The 18917-nt window shown below is 44.2% G+C and overlaps 1 protein-coding gene across 1 annotated transcript in view; it reads left to right on the top strand.

Annotated features, from left to right (window-relative positions):
• The window catches only part of Tanc1 (tetratricopeptide repeat, ankyrin repeat and coiled-coil containing 1), a 229565-nt gene that overhangs the window by 127849 nt on the left and 82799 nt on the right, over positions 1–18917 (top strand). Inside the window, exon 5 of the mRNA XM_028769164.1 lies at positions 11857–11961. Coding sequence (XP_028624997.1) covers positions 11857–11961 — 105 coding nt within the window. The remainder of the gene's footprint in view (positions 1–11856; positions 11962–18917) is intronic.

Below are 18917 nucleotides of genomic sequence, written 5' to 3'. Positions count from 1 at the left end.
TGGAGGACAAGGAGGAACTTGGAGTTTGAGTTCCTTTCCTTCCACTAACATTTTGAAAGGGAGGCTTGACCTTATCAGGTGGAGAGACTATTTTAAGACAAGCCTTTAACCTCTAAAATGAATCTTAACATTGCTTTCCAGTGTATTCTAATTACAATTTAGAGCATAGTTTCCGTAGCATTTAAATTCAGTTTCTGAGTCTTGCATTTATCGATTAATTTAAAGTCATATTTAATATGACTTTCATCCGAGGCTGAGAATCACACAATTCAGGTAGGACCTGCAGGCTGCTCAGTCATTCCATTTACTGCATGTTTTTTTAAGACTAGTAATTCTCTACTAGATATACTCCGTGGTTCTGGCAGAAGTGACAAGCTTGTTCCTAAATAAAACACAATCGTGTTGCTTCTTTGAGTTTATTTCAGCTCTTTATTTTGTTCTGAACTCTGCTTAGATTGTAGGACAGCTGGTAAACTCAACCCAGGAGAGGTGAGATTAGGACCAAAAAAATGTGTGTTATTATGTTAGGATTAAAGTTGGCCTCGAGTATAGAGCAGTCAGACACACATCATAGTTGAAACAAGACACTTACTGCCCTTCTTTTTTAACAGTCCACATTGCCCATAGGTACCCTGGTCACTGGAAGTTGTCCCTCATGGGGGAGGGGCTGGAAGGAGTTGGGCAATGCTCTTGTGTTGGTATTAAAGAGTAGGTGTTCCCTGGGGCTGTGGTGTCCTGTTATCTCAGTTTGGTGGTTTCAGCTTCGGATTCCTCTCTCTCTGAGCCGCAGGCAGTTGTCCATAGAGTCCTTGTCTGGGAGATCTCTTACCTCTGTAGCTCTGGTGGTTCTACATGTTTCCTACCACATCGCTCCCCTCTCTACTTCCGTCTTTATAACCTTTCTCTAGGGACAGTCTTATTCCCTCCTTTCTCATTCTAGGATGCATGCGTCTGGGACCTGTCTGGATAATTCCAGATGGTTTCTCACCTTAGGGATCTTATCCTAACCCCGACTCTCTGCAGACCTCTAGAAATCAAGCGGCTTGATCACGGACGTGTCTTATGCTACCACACACTTGTAACACAGCGTTACCTGAAGGCCTCATGAAAACTTTAAGTTACTATGCGGACATGTCCACATCCCTTGCCAAAGGAAAGAGAGAAGAGGAAATGGGGGCATCTTTCAGCACAGAGTCTCAGGTTCAACAAATGCATTGAAATTACGTGAAGACAGAGAGCAGTTCTTCATCCAAGTATATTCATACTGTTCCTTTATAGTCGGCTGTACCTCAAAGCCCTGGAAACCCATAGTCTTTCTCCAAACCCAGAATTTTGCCTTTTCAGCAGGTGTTGTGTAGAGTCATCCAGTGCACAGCCTTTTGAGTCCAGCTGCTTGGCTGCGTGCACTTGGGACTCTGCATGTCATAGTATCGACAAACTTTTACTACCTGTTTCACAAGTAGTCCTCTGCACGCGTACGCCACGGCCTGTCCATTTGCCAGTTGGAAGACACTTGGTAGTTTCCAGTTTGGGGTGATGATAAATGAAGTTGTTGTAACTGTGCACACACTGGCTTTTGTATAAGCACATGTTTCCTTTCCCTTGCGGCTGGACTTTGGGGACTTAGGAGTGGAATTGGCAGGATAATATAGTATGTATGATATATTTTGTATGAGAGCATCAACTGTTTTTGAAAGCACTTAAACGTTTTGTAGTCTCACCAGCGGAACAGGAGCTAGGTTGTTAGGTTGCTCTGCATTGTCTGCAGCTGTGCCTTTTGTGTGGTCGAAGGTGTTAGTGGTTCTGCAAGATGTGTACACCGTGTGAGAGGGGCTTAGGTATCTTTGATGGTCTCTGTATCCAGCTCAGCTGACAGGGCTTTATTAACTGTATCACTGCCTGCCGCCATCTTTACAGTTTCAAAGCAGGATTTTTATGTAGCCCAGACAAACCTTGAGCTTACTGGGTAGCCAAGGATAACCTTGATGTCTCCAGCCTCCTGCCTCTACCTTCGAAGTGCTAGAATCACAGGCTTGGGCCACTGGATCTCATTTTATGTGGTGTCTGGGATTGAACTCAGGACTTTATGCATGCTAGCCAGGCACTTTGCCAATTGAGATACATCCCCAGATCTCAGACTGTAAAACAAAACAAAACAAAAAACCCTATAACTCATCTTCTTTCTAATCTACTTATACCTGTAAGTATTTCTACTTAACAGTCCTTCATAGATGTTTCTCTGTAAAAGTGATGTGCATCTCTCAGACCCTCTCCACCCTTGATGTCAGTGCCCAGAGGTTAGGTAGATATGACGGAATGAGACGCAGATGATTCTGAGGGTGAGGTTGAAGAATAATATATGTGTTTCTTTGGTGTGTCCATTTCATTGTAGTGTAGGATATGTATGTTGAGGGGCGGTGGAGTATCTGTGCATACATGCTCTTTAAATGTAGAGCCAAGGAGGATGAACTATTCCTAGCTTACCACTGGGGACTGAGAGTGAGACACAGGATTGTTCTGCTCTGACCCATTCCTGGATGCTAGGGAGGAAGAATGGAGTGGGAATTCAGCACCTTCCCCCAGGAGGATGGGTGGGTGAGACACCTGCTCTTTATCTGCCTCTTCACTTCAAGTCTCCTGTCTGACAGAAGAGTGGAGTGTTAGGACAGATGTGCTGTAGCCATTGTACTAAATGAAAGTTTGAGGAAGTACTTGCAAATTTAATTTTTTTCTGAGAAGGTATTACTTATTAACAATTAAGTAAAATGCATTTTATTTATTTATTTATTTATTTATTTATTTTTGTTTTTTTCGAGACAGAGTTTCTCTGTGTAGCCCTGGCTGTCCTGGAACTCACTCGGTAGACGAGGCTGGCCTCAAACTCAGAAATCCTCCTGCCTTTGCCTCCCAAGTGCTGGGATTAAAGGCGTGCCCCACCACCGCCCAGTGTAAAATGCATTTTAAAAGCCCTTTTCCTTTTGGAGTCAGTATCTGTGGGAAGACAAGACCTTCAACCTCTCAAGCATTCCCTACTGTGACTCCGCCCCCCACCTGCAAGCATTTCCTACCGTGACTCCGCCCCATCCTGCAATGCCTTTTCCTCTCTGATGCTTTTCCTAGTGACAGCACTGTGCCATGGCAGCTGTCTCTCCCTTTTTCATTTGATTGTAAGCTTCCTCAGGAAGTAGGCAAGGTCTCAAGACCTATGGGTGGGGTGGAAGAGGTGGCTCTGTGATTAAGAGCACTGGCTGCTCTTCCCAAGGAACTGTGTTCAATTCCCAGCACCCACATGGCAGGTCACAACAGTCAGTAACTCCAGTTCTAGACACTCTCACACAGACATACAGACATACATGCAGCCAAAACATCAATGTATGTGAAATGAGAATAAATTTTAAAAAACCCCATGCGTGGATACCACAGAATTACCCTTGTGAAGTGGGGCTGAGAATGTGCATTCTGCCAAGTATAGGTGAGCACTCTTGGGACTTGAATGCCCAGAACCCACGGGGAAAGAATGTTCTCAGAGATCCCACTTCTTTCTCTTTGAATTTAGCTACTTCGAAGGATGCAGGACTTTTTTCCTGCTTGTAGGAATAACAGCAGAGCCATCCGTCACTGGCTGTTTCTGTCTCTTCTGAAAACTGGGAAATGACCCTTCCAGGAAGGGTACAGATCTTTCTCCCAGGGCTACCATAAAATTAATGGCTCTCCCTTTTACTTATAACTGGTTTATACCAGTTGACTACACTTAATCTGAAGTACCTTGAAGTCAGATTTTAGTGTTTGGAGTATTCGTTAATACATACAGTAAGATATCATAGAGGTGGGACCCAAGTCTAAGCACAAAATTAATTTATGGTTTATATACCACATAGACATGACCTGAAAGTAACTTTAGACAGTGTTTTCAGTGTGCTTGTGTTTTGACTGTGGTTTGTGACATGAAAGCAGGGTGGGAAACTTACCTCTTGCACATCAGGTCTCTGCTCAAGACCAGATTTGAAAGATATTCTCATTTTCTCTCCTCTCCTCTCTCTTCTCTCCTCTCTCTCTTTCCCTCCTCCTCCTCTCTTCCTCTCCCTTTCCCTTTCTCTCCCTCTCTCCCTTTTTCTCTCTCTCCCTCTCTCATGCTGTTTCTCTCTCTGCTTATGTGTATGTGTGTGTGTGTCTGCCTCTCCCTGCATGTGGGTGGTGTGTGTGTTATCCCAGCCACAGAAGCATCAGATCCTCCTGGAGCCATAGTTGCAGGTAGTTGTGATCTGCTGTTGTGTGTTGCTGGGAACTCAACTCGGGTTCTCTGCAAGAGTAACAAATGTTCCTAACTCCTGAGATGTCTCTCGCCACCAGTGGCTCCCAACAGCTTTTTCTTTCTTTAATTTGGAAGTGGGATATTTTTAATTGGTAGAACAAAGAATACTTTTGTCAGGGCTTGCTTGCCCACTGGGTGGATTGTTTTGCTTTGCCTTTCTTGGAGTGAATCCTCCCAGTGCTGGCTTTGCCCTTTTGGCCACATCTGAGGGCAGCTGCCACTGCTCTAGCTTTCTCTGAGTGCAGAATGGGCCTGTTGTAAAATCCCCATGTGCTGCAGCCTTTGCTGACTCTACTCTTCTTCCTTTTACCATATTCCATGTTTTTACAGCTTCCCATGTTCTCTTTGGGAGTTGTATTATTAGTTAGGGTTTTACTGCTGTGAACAGACACCATGACCAACGCAACTCTTATAAAAAAGACAGAGTTTAATTGGGGCTGTCTTACAGGTTCAGAGGTTCAGTCCATTATCATCATGGCAGGAAGCATAGCACCATCCATGCAGGTGTGGTGCTGGAGGAGCTGAGAGTTCTACATCTTCATCTGAAGGCAAACAGAAGACTGGCTTCCAAGTAGCTAGGAGGAAGGTCTCAGAGCAGACCCCAGAGTAACATACTTCCTCCAACAAGGCTACACCTCCCAACGGTACAGTCACTATGGACCAAGCATATTCAAACCACCAAACCACCACAGGAGTACAGGAGGAAGGAGGTCAAACTTTAGAAGCTCTGTCTGCATATCTTGTTCTTCTTTAAAAAAAAAAAATCATTACAAATCTCTGACTTTATGTCCAGCTTGGTCTACACAGTGAGTTCGAAGCCAGCCAGAGTTACATAGTGAGACCCTGTTTTTAAAAACTAAGTAACTAAGTAACTAAACTAACTAACTAACTAACTAACTAACTAACTAACTAACTAACACAACAACAACAACAACAAAAAGAAAGACCAGCCAGGTGCCATGTCTGGTTCATGCTTCTAATTGCAGCACTTAGGAAGGTCACTGAGAATTTGAGACCTACTTGGTCTACATAGCCAGGTCCAGACTGCAAGATTCTGCTTCTAAGAAAAGGTGTATGCTCTGTCACACTCCTCTTTCTTCCTTTGTGACAGGAACTGACAGGGTCTCTCACTGTACCTGGAACCGGGCTGGTCTCTAGTAAGCCCCAGCGCCCCTCTTGTGTCTGTCCCCCACCGTGCTGTGGTTACAGATGCATACCCATGGTCATACCTGTTTTTATTAATATGCGTGTTGGGATCAGAAAGCAGCTTTCATGATTGCATGCATCCAGTGTCCTGCCTGCTGAGCCATTTCCTCTGTCCTGGACCAGTTTTTTAAAAATTAAAACCAAAAAACTCTCAAGACTGAGAGTAGTAGCCTACTATGTTTTGCCATTTGAATTTGCAACTGAAAAACATTTGCTCTAGAAATACAGAGCACTCTCCTATAAAGAGAATCCTTAGCCTGTTTGATTTTCTTATCCCGTGCCCATCTTCCAACACTAGGTGAAAACTGAGCCCAGATAAAACTGATGGGACCTTTCCTGCTATGCAGTGGGTAGCCTCAGGTATTCTTTACCCCAATAATTGTGTACACAGACACACACAGAATTATTTTTAACAGAAACACTCTGAAATGAGAAGTAACCTCCACCCTCCCCTCTCTCACTGCCTGGAGATAAAGCCCAGCTTGCTTTATTTCGATCATCCTCCTTAAAAACATTCCTTATAAGGCAGTTTCTAAGCAGCAGAGTAGCTGTGTGATGAAAAAGTCCAAAAGAATAGGAAAGCTGGCTGCTGGGAAGAGTGTATGCATGCAGAGACAGAATACTGAGCAGGGACAAGGCTGAGCCTTCCCTTTGCACAATAGAGTGACCGGGGTGTGTTTACCAAGGTCTTCCAGGCCCTTCTCTGGGATTAAAGCAGCTGAGAGTGGCTGCTGTGCTCTGACCACTTGGTGCCTGAAACTTTATGGCTGTATCTTCTGTTTGGCACATTTTTCTTTGTTTCCTTGGATTTTTGAGGGTTCTATATAAGTTTGGGAGCCCCTTCTTTAGCACATAGAGAGCTGAGAAAATCAGATTGGTATAGGGAAAGATGTATAAAGTTAGCCATCAGGCCCAGCAAGTGTAGCATAGTCCTTTAATCCCAGCTCTTAGGAGGCAGAGGCAGGCTGATCTCTGAGCTAGCCCGGAGTACAAAGTGAGTTCCAGAACAGCCCTATGCAGAGAAACCCTGTCTTGAAAAACCAAAATAAATAGATAAATAAAACCCATATGGAATAAGTGTAATTTATGATTAAGGAAAGGCCATTTACCAGATATAATGTGGATATCTGTAATCCTACCCTTAACAGGTGGAGGCAGGAGGATTATGCTCTTAAAGGTCAGCCTGGGTAAATTGTATATTCTATTATACGGCAGTTTGGGCTACATATGGCCATATGACTACCTGGGCCAACTGTGACCCTGCTTAAAAAACAAACAAGCAAACAAACAAACAAACAAACCAAAGAAAACACCATTACCTTAAGCTTCCTAATTTGGGCCAGGCTGGGACACAGCCATCAGACCCTTATTAGCCTACAGGAGCAGGGAGGTCACAGGTGGTCTTTATGTGTCTCCCTTTTGCTACTGAGGTATGGTCTGAGATCCTGTCAGTACCTCAGACCACACTGTAGCAAGACCACCTGGGGATACCACCACAGGTCAACAGCTTCTTGATGTGGTCATGGGGACAACCATTCAGGAGTGACCAGGAAGAGGCATCTGGCCAAGAAAACACATTAGCTTACACTCAGAAAATAACAGTCGTGTTTTTTGGAGCTCTTGCCTTAAAACAGAGAAAGCAGAAGCACCATACTCTTTGGGCACTTGCTTTGACTCTTCTCTTCTTGGTTTGTGTAAGGAGAAAAGCTGTTTTGTTTTAAAGCAGTCAGTACTTAGGGGGTGTGTAGTGTTTTGTTTTAAACAAGCTGGGCGTGGACATATACGGGGCAGTAATTTCCCCTGAGTGAAGGGACTTAAGGGAAATGGGCTTTTCAGTATTAATCTGTGTCTGCAGTTGTCTGGCTGCTGTATTTGGAGAGACTGTTAGCATGGATGCTACCCAGATCATTGTTGCTATGGTTTAGTAGATGGCCATTCGGGGTGAAGACCAGCGGGGGTGACCACACTGGTATGGCCTCAGTTGTCCTCACTTGGCAGCTGCAGCCTGTTTGGCTGACACATTCCTGACTGAATGCCCTTTGTCATAGTACACCCTTATTTTCTTTCTGGAAGTGTTCCTCCCTGTATGACCTTAGTCCTTTTGTGATACTGTCTCAGTCAAGTGACTTGTGGTGCAGGGTCTTTAGTTGATAGAATCCATCTGGGGCCCCCGTATCCTTATTTACATATGACTGTGTGCTGAGGTATTACTACTAATGAACATTCGGGCTATGCTATAGTGTGACGGTCAGTGCTCTGCTAGCTATGGCCCTTGGTAGGTCTGAGCTTCCCCAGAGACGTGCCCTCTACAACCCATCCTGCTTTAGTGTCCACAGTCTGTCCGTTCTACCACAGCTGTGTGAAGGGTAGGCGATGTGTATTTCTTTGGCTCAGGAGTGTGCACATAACATTTCTTTTTATCCCAGTTTTTCATTTTAACGCTACACTTCTCAGGGGCTTTGAATTCATCCTTCCTAGAAATAAATTTATCTGCCAGGATCCGGGAAGAAATATTCCTAGCTCAGGAAAAGGCCTAACTCTTTTTCCACCCCTCTGGGTTGGCCTCATTGACCCCTGTCTCTGACTGGTCTGTGACTCTGAGGCTCTGTGACCCCTTAGCTTTTCTGTTCTGCTTCATCCTCTGCTCCGTGAGTTCTCTTCCCTACCTCAGAACGAAGTCTAGTTCTCACCTGTAGCCATCTCCTTTCCTCGGCTGTTTCTGTTTAATCCCTTTACTGCGACTTTAATGGTGTTTCTGAGGGAGAGAGGGCAAACGAGTCTTCATCTGCCTTGCTTGATATAAAGTGTGCACGAATTCTCTAACGATCAACTGAGGCAAGAATAAAACCTCTCTGCCTATAAATGTATCTTGTTTTACAGCATCGGAGGTTCAGCTGTTCATGAAAAGCAATTTAAATAAAAGGGTCATGCTGGAGAACAGTTGTTTATATTCGCTCTAATATTTCTGCTGCTAGTAAAAGTTAGGGGGCATCAGGGACACGCGGGATGAATAAAAGCCTTGCTACCTGCACTGAATTCCCTGCTCTCGCTCTCGAATTCCCAGTGGAGGCTCAATCCTCGGCTTCAGAACTGCACAGGCAGCTGTGTGAATATCTCAGTGCTTGGAGCAAATTGTTGGGTTTAACTTGAACCTCAGTTTCCTGACCTAAAAATGGTAAACATTGTTTTTTTTTCTCCCCAAGTTACTAGTTCTTCGCACATCTTGAATGCATAGATGTGTGCTTAGCTTAGTGGGTGATGAAAAAGTTTTACTTCACTGTATTCCAGATCACCTTTCATATCCAGCATTATTGTTTATGCCTGGGAACCAAATCGGTCTGTTCTGTGTCCCCTCATGGATTTTGCTCCCATTGTAAGAGCCTTGTCTGTTTGTTTGTCTCCTAACCCCGGGGGCATGCTGAGATTGGAATAAGGGGGAGATGGGAAAGGAGGTCATTGAACGGTGATTGAACCTAGATTTGTCCAGCTCTTCTATTAATATATTGATTCCTTTGTGTTGGCAAGCAAGTATTGGAACTTGTAAGCAAGACTTTGAAGGAGGGATTGACCTAGGCTGTGCACGTGATAGATAGGTGAGTGGTCTCCTGGTAAGGTGTGTCCTTGAGCTCTTTTTAGTTTGTGTTTGCAGAGAGCCTCACTAATTTATCCAGGCTGTCCAGGAAGTTCCTCTGTAGCCCGGGTTGGCCTTGAACCTGCTATCCTGGCTTTGCTTCTCCAGTAGTTGAATTGAGATGACTAGACTGCTGCCCCAGGCCCTGATCCATTGCGTATGGGTGTGGCTTAAACTGATGGGTGTGGCTTAAACAGATGGGTGTGGCTTAAACAGATGGGTGTGGCTTAAACAGATGGGGTGGCTTAAACAGATGGGTGTGGCTTAAACAGATGGGGTGGCTTAAACAGATGGGTGTGGCTTAAACAGATGGGGGTGGCTTCTGAAGGTTCTGAGTGACAGAAGGCTCCTTGTGCCCACCTTTCACAGTAACCACTTGCTATGCCTGGAATGTGATCCACATTTTAAGAAAGTGCCGAACTGTTAAGAGAGGATATTTTTGAGGGGATATTGGGTAAGTTCTTTGAAGCCTGGAACTAGGTTGCTGGATTTGCTGCATTGAGCTTTGGTGAGTTCTGGTGAGCAGGGCAGGGTATCTCTCTGGAGCAGTGAGTGGGTAAGGCTGAAGCTGTACCAGCTGCACGTCGTCAGACAGTTGTAATCAGAGACGTGAGAGCAGCGCTCCGATTTGCTGTTGCAGGGAGCTGGGGAAAACCCAAAGCCTGGATAGTTTTCAGCTCTCATGTGCCCAGCTCTGTTTCTTTGTCCTGTTCTGGTCACCTTGCTGTTTCTGTTCTTCTGTCAAATGCTTTTTTAGCCTTTTTGTTTTCCTCTTATGCATCTTGAGTGTGGACACATTAGACATGATCTGGATGCTATTGTATAGACATTAGTCCCCACTTAGACTGTGAACATAGTTCTTCATTTCTGTATTCATTATAATAAAATTCAAAAAAGTCTTTTGATAGAGTTAGATAATTTTTTAAAGCAACCATGTACTTAACTACTAAATTAGTCATTTGTAATCATGTGTTCTAAGGTTTGAAATAGCATCCTTTTCTAAAAAGAAGCTCCTATGATAACACAGCTTGTTTCAGATACAGTGTATTACCGCTGGCTGGAATTGGATTATTTTTCTAGGCATATAGATGCTTTTACAGTAAACCTTTAGATGGCAGCATCTCTCACCATAAGCCATATTTTGAGCAAGCTCTTTCAGACCTAAGAGATGTATAGACAGGAGGTTGTTCAGAGTCTGTCTGTATCACCCTTTCACAGAATGTGAGGATGAAGCGGGAGCACTGGCCTAGACTGGTTAGAGGACGAGCACTGTAGCTTGTCTGGAGCGGTGTCCGCCACCCTTTCTCTGTGACCTTGTGCAAGCTGGTAACAAGGTCAAACAGGTGATTCTGAACCAAAATGCTATTTATATGGTACAAATAGGCATTTTTTGCTTTTCTGTATGTCTAGTCCACAGACCAAGCAATTTACCTGTCCAGATATGTGCAGAACTGTCGGTTTTTAGCATGTGCGCAGATGTGTTATGAATGATTGCTAGAGTCTAATTTTAGAACATCTTGTTACCCTTCAAAGAATTCCATCACTCATTCCCCGAAAAGCTGGCATATCTCTAGCCCTGGCAACCATTCAAACCTTTGGTTTCTGTAGGCTCACCTACACTGGAAATTGCATGTTGAAAGGAGTCATGTAGGATGTGGCTTACCATATTTAAAGCTCACTCATGTTGCAGCATGAATAGGTGCTTCATCTCTTCTCCCTTCCTAAGAGTCCAGTGTATTCTGCTTTATCTGTTGATGGGCCTTTGGTTATAGCAATCATGCTGCTGTGAACACAGTCTGCTAGTTTCTATGTGAACTTATATCTACATGGGTGTAGAACTGCGGGATCACATGATAACTCCGTTGAACAACTGCTAAGCTGTTTTCCAGAGTAACTGCATCTTTGTCTCCAGCAGAAGGGAATAGAAGTTCCATTCAGTCTCATTAATAATTCCAAGAGCTTTCTCTGGAGGGGGAAAAAAATTATAAAGAATCCTAATGGTGTGGTGGTATATACCTATAATCATTCCAGAGGCTGAGGCAGAAGGATGGATGTCAGTTAGGCCTGCATGACTCAAAAATAAAACAAAAATGCCAGATTTTTCTGATAAGTTTTGGTTAGGGGAGGGGAATAAGACTGTCAGTATTCCCAGTTCCCAGATCTGTGCTGGACTATTGGCCACACCCACTTGAGGGCAGCTGCTTCAGCTGCCAAGAAAGCAGCCATGCGTCATCAGCCCGATAAGAGGCCTGCATTCAGTGGCTGCTCATCATGTTGATACTGAGGCCAGCTGTTTGTAATTCACAACTCCTGGCTTGGAGATACCAAGCAACCAAAGCATCTGTATCCCAGGGAGAGGAAAATGGCATCTCAATAGAACAGCAGTCCTTACCACTGTGTAGGTCTGAACATGTCAAAATCACCTATTTGTCACACAGTAAGGACAGCCATGGAAACTGCAGCGGAGGAGAGTAGCTTCGGTTTCAGTCAGAGTTTGCAATCTCCAAACGGAGCTCACCCTGTTCTTCTCTGGCAGACCAGACTGGACATTCTTGTGTCTGCTCTGAACTGACAGCCTGTGTGTTCAAGGGAGGGAAGGGCCAGCCTTTAGGCATGTTTGGGTCCTGGTAAGGACACACACTGTATGTTCTGAAGCTCTGTTTGCATCTGGAAAAAATTAGCTACACTCAGATCTTTCCCTCTGCAGGTCCTGTCAGGAAGCCCAAGTATGTGGAAAGCCCCAGGGTGCCAGGAGATCCAGTTTTGATCCCGTTCAGAGAAGGCTCCAAGCCCTCAGAGCCCAGTGAGACTGGTAAGAGTACCTTTTCCACCATGTCTGCCTCTTTCCCTAAAGACTGTGCATAGTAAGTAGCATTCTCCATTTCTGAAAGAAACCTGAGAGTCTCTTGCAAGAATGCTTCGCTGAACCAAATGTATTTGGGAGGTTTTTCCCCTTGGGCAGTTGACAGAGATTTGTTTAGCTAATGTGAATTCTTGAAATTGTATACAAGTGGCAGGAATAGTTGAGTTGGGTGTATTTGGATTGTTTAAGGGTTAGGTCTTGTGTCCTCTGGATTTTGACCTTGCTGGCTTCAGGAGACATGCAAAGCCAGCCAGTTGACTTTGTTTTTTTGTTTTTGTTTTATATAAACACATTACCCTACCAGAATATTTAAGAGGAGGCTTTGGCTGAGAATCTGAGACTTTCACTAGACAAATTCACTTAAGAGCACATGGTGACTTTGGATTTTTTTTGTTTTTGTTTTTGGTTTTTTGAGACAGGGTTTCTCTGTGTAGCCCTGGCTGTCCTGGAACTCACTCTGTAGACCAGCTGGCCTCGAACTCAGAAATCCACCTGCCTCTGCCTCCCAAGTGCCGGGATTAAAGGCGTGAGCCACCACCACAGGGCGGAAAATTTTTTAAAAGTTAAACATCTGTGTTTTTCTTTGGGGTGGGGGAGTTGGATTAGGGACAAAGAAAGTCCAAACTGATTGAATCTTCTTTTTCTTTTTGCCATAAAATTAATGTATCACACCCCACACTCACTTCTAAATCAAAGTATAAGTACAATATATGTCAGTGCTTGTAGTGTTTAAAAGATGCATTAATAGTTTGCTTTTGTTGTTTGTTTATTGAGACAGGGTTTCTCTAGATAGCCTTGGCTGTTCTGGAACTTACTCTGTAAACCAAGCTGGCTTTGAACTCAGAGAGATCCATCTACCTCTGTCTCCCAAGTGCTGGGCTCAAAGGTGTGCACCACCACTGCCTGGATAGTTTGCTTATTTTTAATAGACCCAAGAATTTACTTGTTTGCTCTTGTCTAGGATTCGATTGGTCCACAGAATGTTCTAAACCCATAGTGTGTTTCCTTGCCCAGACATGAGAGTAAAATTCTTAGCCTGTAAAAGCTTGGTTTGTCCTCCGTGTGAACACAAGTGTCTAATAACTTGTAACACTGAGAGATGCCCATCCATGGAGAGAACACTCAGCCAGATTTCCACTGTGGAATGCCTACAGCCAGCCTTCTTCTGCCTCCCTCGTGGTAGGGATGGAGACCCTGTCCTCTTACAGCCACTGTGTGCATTCTGTGTCTGGTGAGGCACAGGAGGAAGTAGGGTATGGCTGGACACTGGAAGTGCGTAATGCTGAACACAGACCTGAAAATGAACTGAAAGGCAGAGGCTGGAATTGGTAAAAGGGAGATGGTACAGGATGCACTGGACAGGCACTGGGTGCTGATGTCGGCTTCCTGGCATGAGGAGGCCACCTTGTTCTTTGGGTCCAGGTACCACTTCTGTAGTAGAAGGAGCTTGCATTGAAGATTTGTGACTAGGGAGACAAAACAGTAGGTGTATGTGTTGAAGGTAGAGGGTTCATGTTAGTGACCCCTTAGGTCAGATGGCCGTAAGTGAGGGTTCGGGAACAACACTGAACTGGCCACTCCATGGATAGAAAGTAAGGTTTATTGGGGACCAAACTAAGACTGACTCTGGCAGGTGGAGAGGCACAGAGAGAGAAGAGTCAAATGGCACAGAAGCAAGCAGATTTTATATGACAGTCAGCAGGGTGGTGTCTTTGAGCTGATACTGGCTGTTCAATTGTTTGATAACTAGATGCCCTTGCCCCTTTGGGGTTAATTAAGGGAACTTCCTTGTAAGTACCCCCTACCCTTTTAGACTTCTGTCTACCTAATAAAAATTCTTCTATTTACTTGGCCAAAGTCCTTCTGTTTAGAACTTTTCACCAGCACTGCCATTTTGGGGGGGCCACTTCGGACCTAACAGAGGCTGTGACATATATAGAGAGAGCCTTCCCCACTTTGTTTTTCTTCTATGTGTTGAAGGGAAAACAAATATTCTTCAAATGTGAGTACTGGTCATCATACCCAATTCAGATTAATTCTGTCACCCTATAACAAATCTCCACTGACCAAAGGCTTTGTAGTCCTGGCTTGATTAAAGTCCTGGAATTTTGACTGTATTAGCTGGATACCATCAGGAGGATTCATGGGGTTCTATGTTGGATTCTTCTGATGTGAGACAAGGAGACAGACTTAGAATTTTTATTGGACTAAGAAAAGTGGTTACAAATAATTCTCATTGTCAACTTTTCTCCCCTGGCTTGAGGCAGATTTGGACGCCTTTCCTGGCAGGAGGAGGTGTGTGTATACTTGACTCTGGGCCAAGCTAAACTCACGAGCAGCCATTGGTCTTGCTACAGTGGCCAAAACTTGCATGTGTGCTCATTCCTAAGATCCCAGCTCTCTGATTCAGCTTCCTCAGACCCCATTAGGACCCAAATCACAGTCCACATAGGTTGCAGATGAGAGCCCAAAACATTTACAGTTGGCTAATTTTAAGAAACAAGGTGTGTTCCTCTTTGTGGGTGTGAGACAGTGGTATGGTTCGTGTTTCTGGGTACATAGTCATATGTAGAGATAGCCACGATGTGGCACAAACCCCAGCACTTACTCTGTTGGCTGATGGTGAGGCAGTTGCCTAACGAAATTGAACTTGACAATTAACCAAGGGTGGTGAGATTTGTAATCCTCCTGGAATCTTTTAAGTTTCAAGGGAGTTAATTAAGACTGCCATATCAAAGTATAAGTGTTACATCCAGATCATTGAACCTAAAGTGGATGCTTATGCTGAGTGGAACCAACCAAGCTTTGAATAATAAGCCGAACATGTACAGAAGCATGTACATGTTGGGTAAACTCTAATTCCCAGAGTTTAATATCAGCATCTTCACTCAAGTTCCACTTGAAAGTTTGACCTTCCTGCCTCCCATGCTTCCTTGGGGCGCCTTTATTTATGTCTGTGACCCTCTGGCTGCTATCAGTAGTAACATGACAGTATCTAGCAGATTAACAGTCGATTGTGCACAGCTCCTCCTGAGATGCCTTGGACATTTCACGTAGACTTGTGCAGTATCAATTTATTCCAAATATTTGAGCTGTACTCTCCTAGACTGCCTTGTTTTGTTTTAATGGCCACACAAGTCCATTAATTCTTCCCACTGTTTGGAATGTAAGTCAAAAGAAAAGACCAACGAGCATGTACATTTTGTTTATTAAGTTAGCCATCTGGGAAGTAGGTTCAACAGAGGGACTTTTGATAAGCAAAGAACTGGATTATTAAAGTTTACACAAGCCTGTAAACATCTGTGAGGAAAGACTACTGTATTTTTTTTAATATTTTGAAATATGTTTGAAACACACATTTTTTTTTAACTCTGGCAAAAACAGTGACTTAATGAATCCAGAAAACAATACTTTTCTCATTCCTCCCCTCTCTCCCTCTCTCAAATGGTCCTCATAACCTATGCACCGAATAGAACAGGCCCTTTATTCATGAGCATTCTGTTGTTAAAACTCAGCATGTTTTTCCCCCGACCCCCACCCCAAACAATACCTCTTCCTCTACAGGGGAAGGAAACTCAGAGGAATTACAGAGGATTACTAAACTGCAATAAATAGCTTTATTTCTTCGGATTGGAAACATCCATATTTCAGTTAGCGTTGCTTTACTAAATCATTTAGCAAGGCGTGCTGTGATAGGGCGGCGTGAGAAAGCTCCTAGTCTAATGAGTCGTTGCCCAGTGACGATCAATCTCAAGATAGGACAATCCCCTTTCCTCAGCAGTTTGGTTTGCAGAGAAGAGTAACACACATACTAGCTGTGTGGTCAGTGCATGACTGTAATCTAAGCATCCTGTAGAGAGGAAGTTTAAGGCTAGCCCCGTTTACATAGTGACTTACAAGCCAGCCTAGGCTACATAGTAAGAGCTTGTCTTAAAAACCAAGACAAAAAGCAACATTCATGAGGCAGCAGTTTAATTAAGCACAAAACTATCCTACGAAGAGTAGAGGGTCTCTTCTGAGATAAATGTGTATGGTTGTATTTTATTGGTTCCTTTATTTTTAAAAATTATTTTTACATTCGAAATGATGTAGAGAAGAAAGGAGACCTAAAGAATAATGGCATCTGTCTATACCCTACCCAGTTTTAGAAATAAAAAAATCACTGTATTTCCCCTATTTATAGTCTCCTTCCTTTCTCGAGAAAGTAACCCCCAGCCTGGTGTATCTTTAATTTTCAACGTTGTAGACGGCAGTGCACCCTGTTCTAATGGTTGGTTGAGACTTTGATGGAAGTGTTGAAGTGGACATGCCTAGCACATGTCCGACATGCCTAGCGCATGCCTAGCACATGTCCAGGGGAAGAGAGACTGGGAGTCGAGGAGCTGTTGATTTTGTTTCCTTCAGTAGATTTTCATTTGTGAAAGCCCTTTGCTAGCTAGGTGCTCTTTGAAATGAGTTATCAAGTATGCATGGGGCCCTCTCTTCGTTGAGCTTTGGTGTCGATTAGGGGATTAAAGATCTGTGCACAAATTGACTGTAATTCAGAGTGGGAGTGGTAATGAATACAAACTGTGGTGAACTGGTAGTTCAGCAGGTGGAGATGCTGAGCACGGGAAAGGCTTAACTGATGCACTGTGCTTCAGCATTTACCCGGTAGTCTATTTAGGCTCCTGTGTCAGAAACACTACTCACCTTAGTAGTGTATCCAAAACAGAAACTGATTTTTCCCCCACAATTTTGACGCCTGAAAGGTAAAAATCAAGAGGCTTACAGATTTCTTTTGCAAAGAGAGCTCCTTTCTGGCTCTCAGGTAGCCATCTTTTTACTCTGACCTCATGATGCAGAGATCGATCACAAGGTCCTTCTTTCATATGCAACATGGATCTCATCTTGGAGGGCCGTGCATTGCTAGACCCCTAATCATCTCCCAAAGACCCCATATTCTATCACACTGAGGGTTGGGTTTTAACGTAGGAATAAGAGGGGGACTTACAAACATTCAAGCTGTAGCATCTGGCAGGAGAACAGATGGAAAGAGCAGGTAGTGGCTAGCATGGGGGAGAATGTTGAAAAAATGGTTTCCAGAGTGAAATGGGTAAATACAGTCTGTAGAGCAGTGTCAGGAGAGAGGGGATGGTTGAAGGCCCTGAGAGGAAGAGACTGATGACCCCTGATCTGTGGGGGTGACTGCCGTGGATGAGGGGCCTCAACCGTTTGATGCAGCTTGTTTTAGAGAGGTTGTTCCATGGGGATAGTAGAAAAGCTAATAAGCCAAAGTGCTGAACTTCGAGCGGGAAAATTATAGCGGGCTCCAAGATATAAGCTCAGCAGATAAATTGGGGACTCATAGTGGGCCCCAAGCTCCAAGCTCAGCATATAAACCAGGGACCCTTTGTCTTAGAAGCCAAATGAAGTGAGTTAGATAGAAGGAGAAAGATCATTCTATTTTGAGAAGACATTGCTGAGCAGCCTTGGGGTTTTGTTAAGACACTGTAACAGAGCTGGGCAGTGGTGGCACACACCTTTAATCGCAGAACTTGGGAGGCAGAGGCAGGTGGATTTCTGAGCCAGCCTGGTCTACAGAGTGAGTTCCAGGGCAGCCAGGGCTACACAGAGAAACCCTATCTTGGAAGGAAAAAAAAAAGGACACTGGAACAGGGAGAGAGGATGCTCTCTCCTGCTCGGGGAGCGAGCAGGAGAAACCATGCTTTCTCTTTCTCTGTATCTCATGGCGGTGACGACGCTCCACCTTGCAGGACATAGTATGCAAAGTTAATGGAAATGGAGGTGCACCATCAAGATGCAGTTAGTAGGGCTATTTCAGGAGCATACTGGAGGTGAATGAATGAAGTTACAGGTAAGTGGAGAAGAAAGCATTGGTGAAGACAGCTGCCTTTTACGTAAAACCTCAGGAAGTTGAGAACATGAAGGCACATGAGGGTCATGGCTATAGGGGTTTTTTTTTTTTTTTTTTTTTAGGTTTTTTGAGACAGGGTTTCTCTGTGTAGTCCTGGCTGTCCTGGAACTCACTCTGTAGACCAGGCTGACCTCGAACTCAGAAATCCGCCTGTCTCTGCCTCCCAAGTGCTGGGATTAAAGGCGTGCGCCACCACCGCCCGGCTTGTTTTGTTTTTTTTTAATTTATAAGAAAAGGGCTTTTCTTGAATGTAATTGTCAATTTCATACAGGTTCTCATAATGTGGGCTGAGGACCTAAAGTGTCTCTCAGTTCCTGTCTGTCTTTATAAGGTCAAACTTTTTTTTTCCCTTAAGTAGATACTTCTGGACAGTTTTACACATGCATATGATAAATTTTTATCATTTTCACTTCACTACCATTTTTTGAGCCTACCTCCTGCTAAAACTCTAAGAAGTCCCCTCCTGCTTTTGTATGGTATGTGTGTGTGTCACATGTGCACGAGCGCGCCCACACACACATACACACCTCTGTGTCCTCTCTAGTTAGCTTTTAAAGTCAACTTGACATGGTTTACAGTCACCTGAGAAGGAAGTCTCAATTGAGGAGTTGCCCAGATCAGATTGGCCCACGGGCCTCTCTGCAGAGGCTTGTCTTGATTGTTCATCGACATAGGATTGCCTAGCCCACTTTGGGTGGTGTCCATCCCTATGCAGGTGGTCCTGGGCTGTATGTAAGAAAGCCAGGTAAGCATGAGCAAGTGAGTAGTGTTCCCTGTCGTTTCTCCTTTGAGTTCCTGTTCTGGCTTCTCTCAGTGCTTGGCTGTAACCTGAAGGACAACATAAACCTTCCCTCCCCTGGGTTGCTTTTGGTCGGTATTGTGTCACAGCCACAGTGACACAGAAAACCAGAACAGTGGTGCTGGGAACTCTGTAACAATTACAAATGTTCCTCAGTAGAACGTCAGCACTGCTTGTCAGAGCAGGGTA

This window comes from Grammomys surdaster, unplaced genomic scaffold (assembly GCF_004785775.1).
Source record: "Grammomys surdaster isolate TR1022 unplaced genomic scaffold, NIH_TR_1.0 191, whole genome shotgun sequence".
NCBI lineage: Eukaryota > Metazoa > Chordata > Mammalia > Rodentia > Muridae > Grammomys > Grammomys surdaster.
This window is presented reverse-complemented; position numbering and strand designations above follow the sequence as displayed.